The sequence below is a fragment of the Talpa occidentalis genome, unplaced genomic scaffold (assembly GCF_014898055.3).
Source record: "Talpa occidentalis isolate TD23 unplaced genomic scaffold, MPIMG_talOcc4v2.1 talOcc4.5, whole genome shotgun sequence".
Classification (NCBI taxonomy): domain Eukaryota; kingdom Metazoa; phylum Chordata; class Mammalia; order Eulipotyphla; family Talpidae; genus Talpa; species Talpa occidentalis.
In genome coordinates this window covers 43,648,538-43,663,894 of record NW_023604861.1, presented here as the reverse complement: position 1 = coordinate 43,663,894, position 15,357 = coordinate 43,648,538, and the positions used below count along the sequence as shown (strand labels likewise).

General features: G+C 36.3%; 1 protein-coding gene across 2 annotated transcripts in view; it reads left to right on the top strand.

Annotated features, from left to right (window-relative positions):
* The window catches only part of MIPEP (mitochondrial intermediate peptidase), a 144,371-nt gene extending 129,819 nt beyond the window's left edge, over positions 1 to 14,552 (top strand). Inside the window, exon 19 of one of the 2 annotated variants that reach the window (XM_037527029.2) lies at positions 14,297 to 14,552. In XM_037527029.2, coding sequence (XP_037382926.1) covers positions 14,297 to 14,394 — 98 coding nt within the window. In that variant the 3' untranslated portion in view covers positions 14,395 to 14,552. The remainder of the gene's footprint in view (positions 1 to 14,296) is intronic. The other variant, XM_037527031.2, reaches the window with a different exon arrangement.
* Positions 14,553 to 15,357: the final 805 nt, after the last annotated feature.

Here is a 15,357-nt window from a genome sequence, read left to right as displayed (position 1 = left end):
TACATTATGTTAATTTATATACTACCTTCAAAAGGAATGTACATAATATTCTTTCAGCTCTTTTGATTGCTTAATGGAAATATCACAAAATGTTCTTTTAAAATGGTTCTTATGGATGTTCTTAACATGTGGTTACAAATATATGCTGTTGGCAGTGGCTAAAAACAGGTTAGAAAAGCAGATGTCATTTTCCCCAAGTTCTTGATGTGGATTCTTACTCGGGACCCGGAGGCACTGAGCTTTTAAGAGCTGAGGAATTTAGGAGCTACCTCATGCAGGACTGATGCTGGGGATACACTGGTGAATTTACTTTTAGAAGGTGTACTAATGAAAGGCAAAATAGCAATAGTGTAATAGTAGAGATTTAGAGGAGACTTTAGTTGAAGAATTGAAACTGATACTTGTTAACCAACTCTTGCTTGAAATATTGCCAGAGTGTAGAGACAGGAAAATTTTGTTTGATTTAACTGCATCATTTCCTGGAAAATCATTTATGGAGCAACTTGTACTGTTTATTTGAGTCTTTTCAGTTATCTCTAAAAGAAACTTTCTTTTTGTCTATAATATTAATAATGATACTAGATTAAGGAATCATCATACCTAAACCTATTTTTTTTTACTTACTAGTTCACTTTTACATTAGGTGTTTTTATAAAATAGGCTCTCATTAATGTTAGAGTTTGCACATCTCAAATATTTGAATGACATTAGCAAGCAAGCTCTTTTTCTATCCCATCACGTAAGGTAGGTACATCAAGTAACACACGTTTAGTTTCCTAATCTCCTACAGTACTAAAGATATGTTTAGTTAGATTAAGCTGTAGGGTCAGGAGGAAGGCTAAATTCCACTTTCAATTTACCTTCAAGCAATTTAAACAAAACTGAGCTTTAAAAAATTCCTACAATCTTAAATCATCTACTCACAAGACTGGAATTTTAATACTGCATTCATTTTTGTCTTCTTTTTAAATTTTTTCCCTCTTTTTCTTAATTACTTTTTTCTTACTTTGCTGAGGCCTCCATAGTTCTCCTACCACCATATCACTCGTGAACCATCACCATATTCTCTTGTGTTCTTCCCTCCCCTATTTTAACTCCCTCCTCCTCTTGCTGTATGCCTCAGATCTATGAGCAGCTCACTAGTTTTAACTTTTCTTGACCTTTTGTTTGGCTTCCCTATATTCTGCATATAAGTGAGACCATCTGATATTTATCATTTTCCTTCTGACTTATTTAGGCTATCATGATCCCCTCCAGCTCCATCCATGTTGCAGCAAATGGCATGAGTTTGTCTTTTTTGATCAGTGAGTAATACTCCATTGTGTAAATATACTACATCTTTTTGATCCATTTGATACTTTGGGGCAGCTGCAATTAACATAGGAGTGCAGGTTTCCTTTCAAATTTGTGGGGGTTTTTTGTTTTTATTTTTGTTTTTTGTCCTTTGGGTAGAGTCCTAGGAGTGGAGTCACTGGGTCATATGTTAGATCCATTTTAGTGTCCTGAGGAACCTCCACACAGTTTTCCACAGTGGCTGGACTATTTGTCTTCATTTTTATGTGCATGCTTTTTTCACTTTAGGTATTTTATTAAAATGCTGCCATAACCTTGTATACTGATTTTCCTGAGAGTATGTCATATTGGGTATTAACCAGAAGTTAAGATGAATTTCTACTTAATGGACAGGAGAGAATTATAGTAGTATCAATAGGAACAATAATGAGGATAGTAATAATTACTGCTGAAAACATTTGTTTTTGATGTGCCAGGAACTGTGCTAAGCACATTGCATTTATTACCTGATTTGATTTTCTGAACAGTCAAGGGGTATTGAAGTAACTTATTGCCCGAGGTCATACAATAGCAAATGAAAGAACTAGTAGTCAGGTCCAGGCTCTCCAACTTGTTTAAGTGGACTGGTAATCTCTTAAATTTCTTCAAATTATACCAGGAAGCACTTTCTTTGAAAATAGTTGCATGCGTCTTCTACTGTATTTTCCCTCTTTCTCTGTTACAAGTTTTGGTAACTGAATTGGCCTGTCATGAATATAGATGCTCATAGAAGATATTGCTGTGTTCTCAGAGCAAGACATCATGGGAACAAATCTGAAAGTTTGCTTATGATAGTTCAAATTGATAAGGTTAACAATTTCCATAGAGATAAACTGGCTTTATAGAAAAATAAGATTTGTTCAGTGGAAATACAGAGCAAGTTTTAGTACTTTACAACACACTCATTGGCGTAAACCTCCTTTTCTTGCATAGCGTAACAGGAATAAATGAGGAAAGGATGTCATGCAAGCAGAGTTAGGATTTAGTGACTCTAGGATTACAACATAGTTTCAATAATAGAGGTAAATGGCAACCAAGAATAATAGGTAAGTAAATAGAATCCCTAATCTTTGATTTGTTGGGATATTTACTCAACATAGGCTCTGTAATTGCTGAGAGCTTTTTAGAAGAAAGAAATGGAAGACAGCACCTGCATTCGCAAGGCTAAGATCTCCCTTTTGTAAATGCACTGATTTTTAAGAGGGTGTGTTCATGTTTAATGTGTGGGTGTGTTTGTTTAAGGAAGACATTGAGCTTCAAAAGGCAAAATGTTTTTGTAATTGTAAATGGAATTATTAAATCTAACGATGACATTAAAATATAAACTAATTTGTAAACAGAGCATGTATGTGGGGTTACTTGCTGGCTCAACTTCTGTCCAGCTGAGGAATCTTAGACGTTCTGCTTCAACCCTGTCACCACCCTCCAGAGACGGAACCTCATATTTGAACAGTCACAGATATTAACCCGGCCTAGGGGGCAATAAGTTTTTTCAGTTCAAAGGAAGAAAGGAATTTTACTTTCTGGCTTATATCCTGATTTTCCCAGGAACTGATTGTAGATAGTGGGAATCCACCTTTAGAAAAAGGTGTGGGTAACCGCAGTCTTGTAGCAGAGAAAAACTTCAAAGTAGAAGGGTGAGCCATATAGTTGCCCTAGGGTTGGGAGAGACAGATCTGGAATGAGAATTCTGATCTCATAAAATTCGCTTTACACTTTTCAAACTGGCAGGCCAGCCTTTGTACTAAAGTTCTTAATCAGTCTGAGCTGAATTTGGCACATGTAATTATTTCAGCATAAAAAATGGCCATTAACTATTATAAAGGGTTTTTAGAATTAATAGTGGTGTTGGGAATACTCAGGTACTTCTTTGCACTCATTCTCAGGTCTGTACAATATATTCTATATATTCTGTATATTCCAGTTACAGTGTTCGAGAACGAAGGACAGGGGTGCCACACATACCAGCTGAACAACTGGTGAATCAAAGGTCTATCTCAGTACTTTTGATCACTCACTCTTTTAATTGTGATAAAATATATATGAAAATATTTAACATTTCAATCATTTTTAAATGTTCAGTGCCATTAACAATGTTGTGTATTCACAATGTTTAGTAAATATCAACGCTATCCATTTCCACAACTTTCCTATCACTCCAGTTTATCATCTTGATAAATCTTTTATAACAGCTGCTAATATATACCAAAATGGATTTATTTTAGTGACATTCTTTGCTTCTTAGTAGGTGAACAGTTATCTCATAAAAAAGCAGACGGCAAAAAGTAGAAAACGGTAAATCAAGTGGTGTTGATCAACTAATATTAACTAGTGATTGTGAATTTGAAGATAATATCCTAAATACTTCATCACAAACCAACATTTTAGAATTTAATTTGTGCAAAAATAATAAGCAACCTCATCTTTCAACTCTTGAACTGGGAAATTGTTTTCATAGACCTTTAGATTTAGTTGTTACCTTTATGGAGCATTTTCCTTACATGCTATCTCATGTAAGCCCATAGCAGTCTAGCAAAATAGATGACATTATACCAGTTATATGATCTACAAACATTGTACTTCACTCTAACATTTTAACTTTACTCAAATTATTTATAGCAGATAGGAGGATGGTAAATCACTGATCTTAACCTGTCCCATATGCCATTGCTTTATCCAGGGTAGTCATTTATTAAACACTTGCCTAACTGAGATGGATATAAAACAGTGCTATAGTAGTAGATTTAGCATCAAAAGACAGTGCCCAGGTAGAGGACAGGTCACTGTCTGTGGGTTTTCACCTGGGTGCACAATTGCAAGACCACTCAGGCTCAGGGAACAACAATGGAGTTTAACAAACAGGGGAAACAAAGAGTTAAGGCCACAAGTGTTGGACTATCTCATCTCAGATTGTGTCCACAGTGTCTAGAAATCTCAAACAAAAGACTGTGCAAGATAGTGCTGTCCTGTCAATGAGGAGCTAGAACTCATGGCACACTGGCAAGCAGTAGGCCAGGTTCAACTCACAGTGGCAGCTGGAGGTGCTCACAGGTTGGGCTGCTGAGATAACACTGCAGCAGGCCACAACAATAATTTGAAGACTGGACTGGACAGCACCAGATGCTGAACAGACAGTTGCAGAGGGAGAAGCACCGGGAGATGGTACTGGATGATTAGAAGCAGTGGACAGCTTTCAGAGGTGACCCAGACATAGAAAGCTAGTCACTTGTCAACAGTGCTGGATAACACTACCCAGTGGTGCCAGTCTTCACCAGTTACCAGGAAACAGTGTCAGACACCAGTGTTAACAACTCTTTGTGAGTTTTTGGCCTATGCCAATAATAAACAGGTCTTTGAGACACCAGGCTGAGGCCTTTGGTGCTCCTTTCAGGCAATGTAGGAGGCAGGGCCAGAGGCAAGTGCAGCGGACAGGTCTCTATGAAGGTCTTCGGCATTTTATTTTTTCAGCAGTCAGCTGCTGGATGCTTCTTCTTTATTCAAAGTCTAGCTGGTGAGCCTTCTTTATTCAGAGGTGAGAAACAGAATCCCAAGCTGACTCCTACCCTGCCTTATATCCTCTTTCAGGGTTCCCCACCCTTCCAGCCTGATTGGACATTTTTAATCCCAGGTGGCCAACTGGACCATTTAGCACCAGTCAACCCACTCTTGGTTTTAGATCTGAATAATTAACTAATGAGATGGACTTGAATCTGATTGTTTTTTTTAGCTCTCACCTGATTGCCGTTCTACGATTCCAGGCACCAACTATCAATGGGAAAACTTGGTGCCTGCACAGATCCAACCTCTCCTAACCTCAGGGCAGGCTCATGGGCTGGTGGGCTTCTTGAGTGAAGTAGCACTTTGGACTTACCAAAACAAAATAGGAATTTGGGGGAACAATACACAGATGACTGCAGAATTAAAGGGATGAAATGATGATAACAGGGCTCACAGGGTGTGGTTTTAGGGTAGAATGAATGAATGTGTTTTTTCAGGGTGACTGCCAGCATGAGCCAGTTTCAGTTATGTCCTGACCACCTGTCATTCTGCTTTAGATGCAGACTCCCGGACGAACACATTGATCAGACTGAATGGTCAAAGTGAAAGTAGGGAGGTCTTTCAGACAGCAGCTTCAGCAGGCTGCTCTCATTAGCACAGCAGCATGTTGGCACAATTGACGTTTTAACTTTCATGGAAGGAGATTCCACAGCTTACTTGCTTGGCTTTTACCCACTAGCTTTCCCCTAGTGTAACAACCAAACATTGCCAAGTATCTCTGGAAAACAAAGCTGTCGCCCAGTTGAGAACCTCTACTCTAAAGCAAATCAGTCCTCTAACTGAAAGGGAAATGGTGCTGGATGCTAAAAAACAAACAATATCTACCAGTTCTTTAGTATGTCAGCCTGTCTCCATTGTTTCTAGCCCTGGTGTAATCCAGCCTCCAGTCTACAGCATCACTGGCTGCTTGTGCTTCTCGCTCATAGAGAGACACTTTGACTCTTTGTCCCTTGCTTTAGCAGTTAGTCAGACACACTCTCCTTTACACCATCTCTGTCCCATAAATATACATCTTTTTTCTATGAAAACAATTATGTGTTTCCATAGTTTTTGCCCCCAAATAATGAACTTGAAAACAGAAATTGTGTCTCACTCATGTCTGAGTGCCAGTATGTGTCACACAGGGACTCCGTGCATTTTATTTTTCATAAATGCATAAACTGAATTTCCATCATAGGTGGAGTAAGGCATGGGTACAATCCTGTCTATGGTTGTGTTTCATGGAGCATGACAGCCAGGTAGGGATGTCCATTTCCAAACCCCTCAAATGGGGGAGTGTGTTTGGTCTATTGGGAGTTAATTCCTCAACAACATACATCCCCAGCTGCACAAAGAATTACTCTAGGAAGACCCTCTTTTCGTAGAATTCATGATGTTCCCACAGGACACCAGGGCCAGTACTGACATCCTGTCTTCACTGGAACAGCGTTCCTCCTGGGCTCCCTTGTGGTTCCTACTTGACCGAGGTCTGATTATAGTTCTCAAGCTCAGAACAGTCAGAATTGCTACATGAAAGAAGCTCCCAAGATAGTTTTCTGTGCTTTCCTCACAAAAGAACCAATAACTGATAAATAAAAACACTGTTTTCTAGGGGGGTTCTAGAAATTAAAATATACTCTGCTTCCTTTTTTAAAATAAAAATACTGTTGCTGACCTTTTTAAAATAAAGATACTGTTGCATGTGACCACATGCCTCACTTCTGGGAGACTTCTGGAAGTCCATGGTCACATGTGTGCCCCTTCTCTTACTTCCTTTTATGGCCTCCTCCACTTCACCCAGATTTTTAGACTATTTTCATAACAAATCCATTCTTTTTTTTTTTTAGGTCTGAATTTTTCTTTTTTAAAAATATTAATTTCTTTATTTTTTTACATCATTGTTCATTTTTAAACAATATTTGCTTCCCCCCAACCCCCCAATAGAGTTTCCTTCACCAGTGCAGCTGTGCACCATCACCTCAGTCTCCTGTGCTCCTCCCTCCCTCCCTCTGATCCCTCTCCCTCCTCCTTCTCTGCAGGATGTCTCTGATTTATAATTGTCTGTTTTTGCTTTGTTGTGTTTTCTACTGTTATTATTTTTTTTACACTGATGTCTTATTTGGTTCCCCTATATTCCCCTATATTATTTGGTTCCCCTATATATAATTCCTTCTAGTTCCATCCACGTTGCTGCGAATGGCATGAGTTTATCTTTTTTGATTGCTGAATAATATTCCATTGTGTATATATGCCACATATTCTTGATATAGTCATCTATTTTGGGGTATTTGGGTTATTTCCAGGTTTTAAATAGTGCTGCAATAAACATAAGTGTACAGGTATTCTTTTGAATCGATGTTTTTGTGTCCTTTGGGTAGGAAATGCAAATGGCCAACAGGCATATGAAAAAATGTTCAACATCCCTTATAATCAGGGAAATACAAATTAAAACCACACTGAGATACCACCTTACACCAGTAAGAATGGCACGAATCAAAAAAACAAGCAACAACAAATATTGGTGAGGATATGGTGAAAAAGGAACTCTCCTACATTGCTGTTGGGAGTGCAAACTGGTCCAACCACTATGGAAAACTGTCTGGAGATTCCTCTGTCTACTAAAAATGGAGCTACCATATGGCCCAGCAATTCCACTACTAGAGATCTACCCAAAGAATAAATCCATTTGATCCTTTTAAGTGATTTTTTTTTAGAAGGCTTTGTTACAGCTCTTTCTGGGCTTGCTAATCATAATTTGAACAGTGCCCCCCCAAAATTCTACCTTTGCTTCAACTGTTCTATTTCACTTGAGAAGCATATTTTTTTCAGTTTAGTTAAATAAAAAATCAATACATCTTTCTTGCACAAGATTTTTCAAATTATACTTGCCAGTAGAAAGAAATTTCATCTCATTCTCTGCTATAATTGTTTTCCTCAGATCTATCTGAGCAATGGTTCTCACCATCCAGCGTGTGTTAAAATCATCAGAAAGCTCATTATAACTCTGATTTTTGAGTCTGGGGTGGGAACCAAGAATGTGCATTTCTAGCAGGTTCCCAAGTGATACCCTTGATTTTGGTCTGGGAATTACACTCTCAGATACACTAGACCATAGATTCCTGTAAGACAGATTTTTACATATAGAGTCTACCTAATAAATAATATGTGATCTTTTAATGTGCCTTAAATTTACGTTAGGCCCTCAGATACAGATAGAATGAATGGACTAGTGAATGAATGATTAAAAGAAAAAAAAAAAAACCACAAAAATCTACAGGAAGAATAAATAAGTAAATGAATGATAGAAAAAGAACCCTTACAAAGATTCTATTTATAGTTAGTCCATTTTCCCTTTTTTGGTTTCACTAAACTTTGATCAAACTCTACTATAATTTTATTTGATTAAAATTGGTTGGTGTTAGCAACATACGCATTAAACTGAAAGAAGAAATGTAAGAATTCTGCTTCTCTTCCAAGATTTAAAATAATTCTAATTTTTAAAATTGTCTTGGTAATCCCCTATATTTTTAAATTGAATAGTGTGCATAGACTCTTTCACCTCAGGCACTTAGTAAAGGGAGTCAGAACAAGAGCCTACTTTGCCAGTTTGAGTTAGAAGCATAATCAAACTGCCAACCAGTTGTTCTCAATCATGTTTTCAAATAATTGTATTAGTAGTATCAATGGGCATTCAGAGGTTAGAGTTCATTCCAAGAGTATGCCAATATTTAAATGATGGTCTGATTGGATTATATATTATACATTACAAAGTAACAGGACAGTTTTGTACATATATTGAAGTCACCTGGGGACTGACAGGCTTTAGTCTTGAAAGTATAGAAATATGCATAATAAGGAACCCCTCAAATATGTAAGGGCTTCTGTTTGCAAGAGATTACCATAGATAATTGAAGACCACACAGAAAAAAATTCTTATGTGCAAAACTCTTAGGTACTTTTTCTCCTGTATTATGCCTGGAGAACTGTAGCAACAAGCCTGCATGACTAAGTGTGGTACTCTCAGAGGAAGAGTCTCTTTTGATTGAGACTTGAGTCCTAGTCCCAGCTGTGCAAAACCATGTTACCAATACCAGCCTACTGCCTGCAGCAGGGACTGCCCCAGTTTTCTCTGTTCTCCACTCCAGGGATTATTACAAGGTTGTGACTGCTCATGAAGTGTACTCTCTAGTACAGAAACAGAATTGCCTAAAAAAAGCAATGGACATTTTGACTCCATCTTTGAGTCATGAGTTAACGAAGGGATCAATTAATGGCGGCTCTGGATAGCAATGTATGGCATCAGGAAACTGTTACTTTTTTTTTTTTTTTTCCAAAAATTTCACCACATATTTAGGTTATGTCACATTTGGGATGCTAATTTTTAAAAATGGAACTTTTAAAAATGTGTATCATTTTATAAAATTCCCAGGCAGAAGGCAATATATCATAGCCTTTAAGACTATGGAACCAGATTCTGGAATTCAACAAAGGGTTCAACAAAGAAACTTCAGTTATATGACTTATCTTTGCGCCATTTACTTATTTGTAAGATAGGTTCCTCACAGATGTGTTTTAAAAGATCAAAAGAGTTAATATAGTTAATGCAGTGCCTGGCGCCCAGTAAATGCTCAATAGATAGCTGCCATTATTGTGTTGCTGTTTGTGTTGATGGCAGTCTTTCTAATAACCCCTTTCTAGACCAGTTGGATCAGGTCCTTATGGCTGGCACCTTTACCCTTACTTTATTTCTAGCTCTGTGTCATGAGAGAGAATGGTACATAGCACAGTATAGAAATTTGTACCATTTCTAGATTCAGTCTGTCCTTTTGACATCACAGTTTATTTTAGTCAGGGCTAGAATAATTGCCCTAGTACTTCAAGGTTATGAAACATGCTAGCAGTCAAGATGAAAATGTTCTGGCTTGTACCAACTTTTATTAGCCCATTTGCCTCTCAGGTAAAATGAGGAGCAAAATAAATCATCATTCTTTAACTACTCATTATGTATTCTCTGTTCTTGTGAGTAAGAGAAATGGATGAAGCCCAACTACCTATTTTCCTTTTTAAGAACTGATTTGTCCTTGTGCAATTTTGGTTTTTTCTGCCCTTTTTTTGATACTTTTCTCTTTCGGTTGTAAGGTTTCATTTCTTTGTTTCAGTTCTTTTGGCAAAATCTGTCCTTTTCCTTTTTAATCTGGGTGGTTTCCACAGTGAAACAGGTTTAAACGATGGAGTTTGTAAAGTCGACCCACTTAACACTTGCAGCCTTGTTCCCAGAGGCATCTAGAAATTGCAAGTCTAATACCCATTTTAAGATTAAGACACAAAGACAGAGATTTGTCAACTTTTTAAAAAAAAATAAGATTTCTTGGAATCTTTTGACTATATACATATAAAAACTAACTTCAGTTTTTTTCTCATTTGTGGAACTGCCTGAAAACATTGTATTTTTCTTTTAATTCTCTGTGTAGAGATTAGTTCATGTTGACACTTGCAAAACATTTAAATCTAATTAAAGCAAGTATACTATGACACTATATTGGGAGACTTCTTGCCCCAGTAACTATTTTTATCCCTTCAGGTGCTGATTTTCTCCTTTTTGGAACCTTCATCTTTAACAAACATATAACATCAAAATTGCCAAACCGTTTCATTCTCACCAGATTTCATTTTAAATACCAGGAGTGTGTATATTTTTCCTTTGTTGTTGCCACATTTGCCATTATCTGAGATGCAAGAATGATTGAAGATGGGAAATTGGAGAAGAATGTGTGCTAGTTAGGTCTGTCTGCCAAGGACAGAGCAAGGTCAAATTTATATTGGCAGTTTGTTAAGTTGAAATGAACCACTTCAAAGGAACAGGAGAGCAATTCTTTCCTGAACAGGTTGTCTCTGAATAAATGGTTTTCATCACCTGACAATTCTAGTCATTTAATTATAAATGACCAGTCATTCAAGTATTAAAAGGAAGAAAATGGTGTAATAGGCTAACCCATTTGATTGGAAGCCATGTTTAAATGTTTTCCCTGCAACTATTCTCTGCATTAAGAAACCTAGCAAATGGAAATGCATAAAATCTGATTTGTTAATCAGATTGCATCTGTGTAATTAGTAATCTGTAACTAAAGGCTATGATATGAAATGTGCTACTTAGCAGTCATCAAAAATTCAACATTTCTATCATTTATGATACAGCTGAACCAGAACAGAAACTTTATCACATCTATAGAGATTTTACTGTAAAAAGAAAAATGTGGGATATAATAACATTGTGGAGTGATGTGAGACTCTCCCTTTGTCTCTCCCCTTCAATATACAATTAGTAAGACATCCATAACTCAAGAAAGGCGTCTCTGTTCAACACCACAGGATACCAGAGATATCCATACATCAGTATGTCTGAAGATGTGTCAGTTGTATAATTAAATGACACATGTAGGAATCAGGGTAAATTTGAAAATGGTGTCCATGAGCCCGGCTCCAGCAGATAAGCCTGCAGCTCCAGCAAAACCAGTAGCAGCAGCAGCTTTATCAAAGAGATTGAAAGTCTATTAAATATAAGAAGAAAACCAAACAAATTCTAGAGCTGGACAACTAAATAAATGAGGTGAAGAACACATTAGAAAGCATTGAAACCAGTGCAGACCTTTTGGAAGAGAAAATAAGTGATACTGAAGATAGAAATCTAAATGATTCAGGCATAATAGGACAACTAATTTTTTTTTAAAGGAAGAAACCCTATGAGAACTACTTAACTATATTAGAAATTAGAATAGGCAATATAAATTAAAAAATGTGTATCTCAGGAGGAGAGGGAGAAAGAAGCAAAAGAGCTTACAAAAAGAAATGATAGCTGAGACCTTTCTACACTGGAGGAAGGAACTGAATCTCTAAGTCCATGAAACCAATAGAATGCTTAATTATCTTAATGCAAAAAAACCCTTCTCTGAGATATATTATAATAAAACCATCAAAAGTCAATGATAAAGAAATTTTAAAGGCAGCCAGAATAAAAAAGACAAAAACATACAAAGGTACCCTCCTTAGGCAAGCATCGTATTTCTCAGTTGAAATTCTACAGATCAGGAGAAAGTGTATTGACATATTCAAATTAGTGAAAGATAGAAACTCTAGCCAAGAATATTTAATCTAGCAAAGTAGCCCATTAGATGCAAAGGAGAAACACTTTCCCAGAGAAATGAAAAGCTGAAGTTATTTACCACCATTAAACCTGTCTTACAAGAAATATTGAAATGGGGCTTTATTTATTTGCTATTTGCAGATAACATGATTTTATCTGTAAAAACCCTAAAGTCCATAAGAAACTTATTAAAAATAATAAGTACAGCAAAGTTACAGGGTGCTACATCAATATTCAAAAATCTGTTAGATTTCTATGTACTAACAATGAACTGTCAGAAAGACAAATTAAGAGAGCAATCCCGTTTGCACATTCATCATAAAATATTAAAATGCCTAAAAATTAATTCAACCAAGGAAAGGCCAGTACACTGAAAATTTTAAATATTGTTGGAAAAAATTGATGACACAAAGAAACGAGAAAATTTTCCATGTTCATGGGTTAGAAGAATTAAAATGGTTAAAATGTCCTATTACCTGAGGCAACTTACAGATACAGTGCAATCTCTACCAGAATTCCAATAGCTGTTTGTGCAGAATTCTAACAGAATTCCTATTACCTGAGGCAACTTACAGATACAGTGCAATCTCTACCAGAATTCCAATAGCTGTTTGTGCAGAATTCTACCAGAACATTCTGATTTTATTTATTTTTTTTTGAGACACCTCTTGTTCACTAAATTATGTAATTTTCAGGAGTCCAGCTTCACCTTAATAAATGTATATCCACATCACTCCCATAATTATCCACCACTATACAATTTATCCCCCATACTGGTTCATCCCATCTTCTTCCCCTCTGGTAACCACCGTTTTGTTGTCAGAGTCTAAGGATTTGTTCTTATTTGTTTGTTTTGTTTTTTTTAACATTTCACCTGAGTGAAATCATGCAGTATTTGTCTTTCAAATTTGCTCCAATAATTTATCCTTCTGAATTTTTAAAAATATTTTTTGATGAGGAGTCCTTTATATATATTGCCTATCAGTCCTATGTGAAATGTATATGTTGTGTGGGTATTTTTTCCATTCTGTTATTCATTAATTTCTTAATGGTTTCTTTTAAAGAATATTTTTATTTTGATAAAATCTAATATATCTTCTTTTTTCTTTTCTGGTTACTGCTTTCTCTGTCATAAGAAATCTTTGCCTAGTTCAAATCACAAAGTTATTCTCTTTTTTCATCTAGACAATTCATAATTTCAGCTTTACACTTACATCTGTGTCCATCTCAAATTAATGGTTATGTATGATATGGGATAGGAGTCAAGGCTAGGTTTTCCCCATTTGGATATCCAATTCCACGTAGTTTACTTTTGTGATTGTGTCCTTCTTGCTGTCTATTGTGATTCCGCCTCTTCATCTTTGATGCTTATGAACTAGCCTGATCCGTTACACACAGCAAATATTCAATACATGTTATTTGAGTTGCAATAAAGATTTAGAGGATAATAGAGGACTCTGGCAATCTTTCAATGTCTCCTTTTATGAGATCCGTCCAGCATATTAAATGCCAGTGTATAGCACCCTATTCAACCTTTGAGTTAGCATTAGCTGCCAAGAATATAGCTTGGGCAACAAGGTGATTAATTAAATCTTTGTCTTTGGCTTCTTGGGAATGAAAAATGGAGAAAAACTCAGCTTTTTATTGAATTGTTAATATATGCTAGACGTGGTTCCTCATTATATTTTGTTTCATCTTTATATTGAACTTCTATGCTAGATAAGGAAATCTGACTACTAAAGATTTTAAGTGACTTTCACACTATACAATTAGTAAGTTGCAAAACTAAAAGTTCTGTAGTACAGGGGATAAAAATACAGGAAAGTCTGGAGGAAAGCCAATAACTTGACTCTGATATAAAATTTCTACAATAGAATTAGCACTTGATTGATGTGAATGTGTATAGAACTTGATAAGTAATTAAACATAATAACTTCTAAATCAGCCTTGTCAAGGAAAACTAAAAATTACAGTCTTTGTACATCAGTCCAAGTATATAGTGACATTTGAAAAATAAAAACCTTGGAAAACATTTGACCCTAAATCTGTATGGTAAGTATTTATTAGACAGTAAAAAAAAAAAAAACAAAACATTAAAATCATAAATAGTTTCAGGGTCCACACATTCTTCATGACTTTTCGGAATATCTCATATTCAGGTGATAGAGCCAAGCTTTTATTTCAGAAAGCCACAATGTTCCCCTAATATTTAGATTTGAATGTGTCTTTTTCCCCTCCTTGTAGTCTTCTGATGAATGTGTACACTGATCTTTTCTTTGTTTGCAGGTATGCTTCAGAAGTGTCCTTCTGTCGATGACTTTGTAGATGCCCTTGTTTGTGACTTGGATCTGGACTTTGAAACTTTTCTCATGGATTCTGAATGATGGAACACCTTGAATTTTTCAATCAAGATAATGTAGATATTAACTTTACTGTAAATGCTGCCGCTGTGACTCATTTCTAATTTCAGTATTCACTTCTGTAATAATTTCTGTACAACCTTAAACTAATGGAACTTGGAATAAATAATTTGTTTTAATTATGCTGGCTTTTAGGCTGTTTAGCAGATTTTTGAACACATGGAAATTACGCAGAGAGAGCACTGCAAAAATGCACTTTAGGGTGTGGGCATTTCCTTAGTCCTACCACTCTCCTGTTGAACTTCTCCCCCTTTCCATCAGTCTTTACTTGGTTAAATTAGAGACTTAAAAATAAGCCAAATTACTTCAGTGTTATACATTCCTCAGAATGTATAACCGATTCTTAAGGCCACTATACTAGGCTTTAAAAATGTACTTGGAGTAGTCATTTACAGTGACCAAGAAACCAAGTATGATATCCAAAGTACTTGTAATTAAATACAGGTACAATTAATATGATGTGCCAAGATCCAGCAACTGATGAATGAGGAAACTTGGATTCAGATCATGTCTGTCTTTATCCTGAGTGCATCTGCTTTCCATTATCACACACTGTATCATGGTGTGTTAATAGGAAAGAAATTATTCAGTGGGTTTTCCCATCATCAAAGTCAAGAATGTAATTATAGACTTTAGTTTAAAATGATAATGGCTGAGTCTCTTCCTGCTTCTTACTAAATGAGCAGTGATGATGCAAAAACAAAAAACAAAAAAACTGTAAGATTATAAATCCCCCAAACTAGGACACATGTCTAACCTCTACACAGAGTCCGGTGTACTTTCTGCAAGCTCAGAAACAAATGAAACCAGATGAAGAAATGTCAGTGGCCCTCCCCAAACCCCAGCCCAACTGAGCCAGTTTCTCCAGGATACAAAAGAGAAGTCCCTCCTTTGCCCAACTCCTGCCACGTTGAAAAATCCAAAGCA